The following is a 6,324-nucleotide window of genomic DNA, read 5'->3' on the forward strand; positions in this document are numbered from 1 at the left end:
CTTCAAACATCGACAAGCAATCTCTCACAAGTAGACCCAGATGCACCTCTTCCACATATGCACACACACCAGCATTCGGACACCTGCAAGAACAGGCACAAATTCACTTGTACCATCAAAGCCTCACACAAAGACATTCTCACAGGCATAGAGACAGATATAGACACACACACACACAAATCACACCCCTCAGAACAGACGCAGGCTCACAGACATTATCACTCACAGAGACAAAAGCATTCACCAACGTGGAATTAAACCGACTGACTCACAAGCTCAGACACAGAACCTCACTCTTAAATTGAACACATTTTTAAAACTTGCACAGAGACACTCACACTAAAATAGCCATTCATAATCACTCTCACTCCCTCTCTCACACACAAACAGTCTTTCACACTCATGTTCTGTGATACACACACGTTCACACTCCTTTTTCACACACCCTCACACAGATACACATACACACTTCCACACTCAACTAATCCATGGCCTCACACAGACTCCGTTCATGACAAACACACTCGTTTCCACACACTCACAAAACCTCTTACTCCTTCCCAAACATTCTGGGTGGATCTCAGATGTTTTGCTTCTTTATTAATTGAATAATTGCAGTAACAGGATATTTCACCATGCTCTTGATCTGCTCTCGGAACTTGGCCTGCGTCACTGCATAAATAAAGGTGTTTGTGCAGCAACTTAAATCCCGCAGCATCAGTCCAACCCGTTGGAATATGTATTCCGACTCAGAGTAATCCCCTGGATCTGCTCCTCTCATGTTATAATATAAAAATTCCAGAACAAACACCAACCACAGGAGGATGAAACTGCCGGATATGGTGAAGAGTAAAATCACAGACCTCCTTCTGCTCTCCATCTCTGGATCTCTGGTGTTGTCTCCCTTCCTCTGACCCCTCAGTCCCTTACGAACATGACTGGCCACTAAGATGTGTCTGACCGTCAGAGTGTTGACCAATAGAATTAAAGTGAATGGAAGCAGTGGGGTTAAAATCTTATCAAACCAGTCAAATGCCACCCATCCTGGATCAGTGTACACATTTGACTTAACATCACAGAGCCACGGGACATTGTCAATAATGATGAAAGGTTCATACGCAAAGTAGAAAGGAATGTTTTTTAAACAGAGTAGGATGTAAGTTGTTGTTAGAACCACAGCTGCAGTTTTCCCAGTACAATATTTTGTTTTCAGCTTCTCACAACAAATTGCCACAAATCGGTCAAAGGAAAATGTGACTGTGAACCAAACAGAATTATCTGTGACTGCAGACAGCAGGACTGAGTGAGCACTGCACACAGGAGTGATCTCCAAGAAGGACCATGGGAAGTAATAATAACTGATCTGCCACAGTATGACGGAGGTGATAATGACCAGTAGATCTGCTGCAGCCATGCCAACCAGGTAGCGAGTTGTGCAGGTGGAGAGACCACACTTTCCTCGGGACAGGATGACAATTCCCAATAAATTAACTGTAAGAGAGATAGTTTGTATTGCAGAAACTGGATGATGCAATCAGTATAGTTCACAAGAATACTAATTCAAACAGAAAATCAATATTTTACTGTATGATGTGACAGAACAGTACCTTGAAAACAGGTGTATTCTTTGCTGTGTCTCTTCCAGAAGGGTTTGGGACAAAGGTATTAGAATGTCTGCATCAGTCAAGCAGTCAGGAAGCCCTGGGTTTGCCTGTCTTTTATCAAAAGGTGCATGAGTGAGCAGGGTCAGGATGACAGAACCAAGGAACTTTGTGTGTTGCTTTCAGTTTGACTTTCAGTTAGTGAGAAGTTTCTGCTACTGTTGAGCTAAAATATTGATTTCTCTGCTGCTGGAGACTTCGACGATGTTTCATTTTCAGAACAAAAAGACACATTATGGAGGGCAGCAACACATAAGTGGCACGGGGGCACAGTGGTTAGCACTGTTGCCTCACAGCGCCAGAGACCTGGATTCAATTCCCGCCTCAGGCCACTGACTGCGTGGAGTTTGTACATTCTCCCCGTGTCTGTGTGGGTTTCCACCAGATACTCCGGTTCCTCCTACAGTCCAAGGATGTGCAGGTCAGGTGAATTGGCCATGATAAATTCCCGTAGTGTAATGTGAAGGGGTAAATGTATGGGTGGGTTGTGCTTTGGCCGATCGGAGTGGACTTGGGCCGAAGGGCCTGTTTTCACACAGTAAGTAATCTAATCTAACTGTTTTCCTAATTGCCTTCCCAGGTACCTATTTTTGGGATGCTGCCTTTATTACAGTAGCTGATAACTAATGTTACAGAATCCTTACAGTGTGGAAACTGGCCATTCAGCCCCACAAGTCCACATTGACTCTCTGAAGAACATCCCCACCATGACTCATCCCCTTGCCCCATCACTGAAATCCTGCATTTTCCATGGGTCATCTACATAACTATACATCCCTGGACACTATGAGCAATGTAGCATGTCCAATCCACCTTAACCTGCGCATCTTTGGACTGTGACAGGAATCTGGAGCAGCTGGAGGAAACCCACACAGACAGTCACTCGGGGCTAGAATCGAATCCGGGTTCTTGGCATTGTTTGGAAGCAGTGTTAACCGCTGAACCACTGTGATGTCCCACGGTGTTTAATGGTTAAGTAATATATTATTTTGTTTAAGAATTTAAGTATGGTTAAACTTATGCCAGAAAAGATTGCTGATTGGTTAGCACATGGAATTTGATTGGTAGAGGTGTTGATATTGGACCTATCGAGGATGAAACTGGTAAGCGACTCTGAGTATGCAGAGGCTTTAAACCAATATTTTTTCTCTGTTTCCAAGTGAAAGATAAGTAGTTCTTCTAAAAAAAACTACAGTTACTACAGAGGAACTTGGTGAATGAATATAACTAGGGAGAATGTATTACGTAAACTGATGGGATTAAAGGAAGATACATCCCAATGCCTGGTGACATGCACCTGAGTTTTAAAGGAAGTGGCAGTAGACATAATTGATGCATTAATCATGATCTTCCAAAGTTCTCTGGATTCTGTAAAGATAATGCTGGATTTGGAAACATGACAATATGAATCCTTATTAAAAAAAAGGAGACAGGTAACATATGGAAACTATAGACCACAAATTTAGTAACTCATCCTTCTCCAGAACAATCATAAAAATGAAAAACAACATTGGACCCAGAGCAGATCCTTGCAGAGCACCAGTAGTAACTGAACTCCACAGTGGAAATTTCCCATGGACCACCACCATCTGTCTTCTTTCAGCTTGCCAATTTCTGATCCAAAGTGCTAAATCACCCTTAGCCCCATGACTCCACATTTTGTGCAATACCCTACCCTTGGGAATCTTATCAAATGGGGAGAACGTGAGGTCTGCAGATGCTGGAGATCAGAGCTGAAAATGTGTTGCTGGAAAAGCGCAGTTGGTCAGGCAGCATCCAGAGACCAGGAGAATCGACATTTCGGGCATAAGCCCTTCTTCAGGAATGTGGCTGTGATAGCGAGTCTGTTTGAGAATGTGGCTGAAGAGCTTCTGTGCAGAGGAGATGACCTGGGGGGGGGGGGGGGGGGGGGTGCAGTGAGAGAGGGACTCACTGAAATCTTTGTAGAGGGAGGAAGAGAGCTTCTTCAAGGAAGGCATCCTTGTAAGAGGATTTGCAGTAGGTTGAAATCTTTGAGGAGAAAGTAAGGTTTGCAGATGCTGGAGATCAGAGCTGAAAATGTGTTGCTGGAAAAGCGCAGCAGGTCAGGCAGCATCCAGGTCAGGAAGAAGGGCTTATGCCCGAAACGTCGATTCTCCTATTCCATGGATGCTGCCTGACCTGCTGCGCTTCTCCAGAACACATTTTCAATCTTATCAAATGCCTTACTGAAATCCATATGCAGCAAATCTACCACTTTCCCCTCATCCACCTGTTTGGTCACCTTTTCAAAGAGCTCAGTAAGGTTTGTGAGGCAAGACCTACCCTTCACAAAAACATGTTGACTATTCCTAATCAAATTATTCTTTCCTAGATGATAATAAATCCTATCTCTTATAACCTTTCCAACATCTTACCCACAACCGATGTAAGGCTCACTGGCCTATAATTAGCAGGGCTGTCCCGACTCCCCTTCTTAAACAAGGGAGCAACATTTGCTATCTTCCAGTCTTCTGGCAGGATAACTTTCGATAATGATGACATAAAGATCAAAGCGAAAGGCTCTGCAATCTCCTCTCTGGCTTTCCAGAGAATCCGAGGATAAATCCCATCTAGCCCAGGGGTCTTATCTGTTTTAAGATCTTACAAAATGGTTAAAACCTTCTCTTTGTCAACCTCAGTCCCATCTAATTTTGTGGACTACCTCTCCGTTTTCTCACTAACATTGCCCTTTTCCAATGTGAAAACGACAGTGTGAACAAGTCTTGTTTCAGTTAAATGTTCCATTGATTAGACAGCACCTGGAGTATTATGTCCAGTTTTTATATCCTTACTTGGGGAAGGATGTGATGACATTGGAGGCAGCCCTGCATACTCCCACTCCCAATTCCTAAGTACTGTCTGAAAGTATGATTTAGAAAGCTTCAGTCGAGTGGTTAGAGTATGTAACGTATTGTCTGCGAGTGTAGTGGACACAGGTTTATTCGAGTGCTTAGCATCAGTAGGATTACTGCCTGAGAGCATGGTGCAGGAAAGTTCACTCGACTCTTTATGAATTAATCTGCACTGACTCGAAAAGGTTGACACTGGAAAAGCAACAACAAGTCAGGCAACATCAACGTTTCGGGCATAAGCCTTTCCCCAAGAATGGGCTGTCTGAGAATGTGGTATAGACAATTTCACTCAAGTGGCTAGGCTCTGGAATGTACTGTCCAGACAGTGTGGGAGTAGGGTGGTCCCGTTTGCAGGCTAACATGGACAAATAAAATAAAGCTGGCACTAATTAAGCTGCCCATTTCAGAGTGACGGGATATACTTGATTCAGCAAATGGGCTACCCCATGTTCGAACAATTATGTGTTTGTGGACAGGTGATAGTCAGTGCTTCTGCTTACCACAGAGGAGTTGAATCTTGGAGAAGGAAACCTGACAGAAGGTCTGAATGATGACTGGGGCAGCTAGGATGTCAGGACAGGTAGAACAGATGTCAAAACTCTTGGAGATTTTGCACCAGGGTTGTTGTAACAAGTCAGGAGTCAGGCAACCTGATCTGTGATTCTGAGAATGTCTGAGGTAGCGTTGCAGATCTAATTTGGTGCCTTAATGATAGAGCAAACCAGGTAGAGAAGGAAGGTGTCAGAGCTGGAGCAAGAAAGGGTTTTGGAAAAATAGAAGGAAGGGAAATGGGAAGAGAGATGCGTTGGAACGACATACAATTATGTCTGGAGATCGCTGAACTGACTGTGCAAAGCACATTCCCCACATCATTAAAAAAACGATACAGGTCAGAAAATGCAATTCTGGCGCGAAGACAGACATCAGAAGTCTCACTGGATGATCCTTCAGTTATTTCATCTATGATTACTGCTCTGATACTCACTTTAATCAAAACTGCAACACCTCCACCCTTCTTTCCAGCACCTCTGTCCCGCCTAAACCTAAAGACATTAAGGTGGCAGTCCTGTCCCTCCCTTAGCCATATTTCTATAATGGCCATAATATCCCAGTCCCACGTACTTCTTCACGCACTGAGTTCATCGGCCTTACATGACATCCCTTTTTCATTGAAATAGATGCAACTTAATCTAACAGGCATTCCTTTCTCCCTATCGTGTTCCAGCCTGACATGTCCCTTCACTTTACTATTTATGATTACTGTATCTCCTTCGAGATTCGCACTTGCCTTTCTGCTGTTGAAGATCCCACCCCCTGCCGACATAGCTGTGAAAATACCTTGTAACACAATTAGACAGTAAACGCAGAGAACAACACTATGCATGATCTGCACTATTTCAACGGTTACTGTCACTTACCAGGAACCCCCATCATGGCAAGGACAGTATAATATATTTTCATCACATAGTGAATGCTTTTATACATTTCCAGTGTGTAATGATCCCTTTCTTAGTTCTTCAGGTAATCCCTGTCTTTGAAACTCTGGGGCAATTCACGACAGATTTTATAATATGTACTGTTAGACGTAACCTCGGGGGACTGAGATTACAATATTGTTCAGCTGATCATTCATTAAATGAAAAACAAACTACAAAAGCCATTTGATTGTCTGTTATAAGATAATATCTTTAACCTGAGAGGTAATTGACATAATTCAGACAATAAATATCACAAAATAGAAGCTATATTCTTCCTACTCAAATACTACCAGTCCCAAGTCTGATGCATAC

At 43.2% G+C, this 6,324-nt stretch overlaps 1 protein-coding gene across 1 annotated transcript; it reads right to left on the minus strand.

Moving 5' to 3' along the window:
• Window positions 1–580: 580 nt before the first annotated feature.
• On the minus strand, window positions 581–6,019 carry LOC148138324 (putative G protein-coupled receptor 139). The gene is made up of 2 exons (XM_087981631.1): window positions 5,953–6,019; window positions 581–1,491 (listed from the first exon to the last, which is right to left on the minus strand). The coding sequence occupies exons 1-2, from the start codon at window positions 6,017–6,019 to the stop codon at window positions 581–583; spliced, it is 978 nt and encodes a 325-aa protein (XP_087837757.1).
• Between the last annotated feature and the right edge of the window lie 305 nt (window positions 6,020–6,324).

This window comes from Chiloscyllium plagiosum, unplaced genomic scaffold (genome assembly GCF_037043375.1).
Source record: "Chiloscyllium plagiosum isolate Xiang-an unplaced genomic scaffold, Cpla_swu_hap1 HiC_scaffold_40, whole genome shotgun sequence".
NCBI lineage: Eukaryota > Metazoa > Chordata > Chondrichthyes > Orectolobiformes > Hemiscylliidae > Chiloscyllium > Chiloscyllium plagiosum.

Excerpts from the sequence above, each read along its gene's own strand:
- LOC148138324 (XM_087981631.1), bottom strand. The coding sequence starts at position 6,019 with ATGTATAAAAGCATTCACTATGTGATGAAAATATATTATACTGTCCTT. Across the intron at positions 1,492-5,952 it reads TGCCATGATGGGGGTTCCTG|TTAATTTATTGGGAATTGTC; the intron begins GTAAGTGACAGT and ends TCTCTCTTACAG.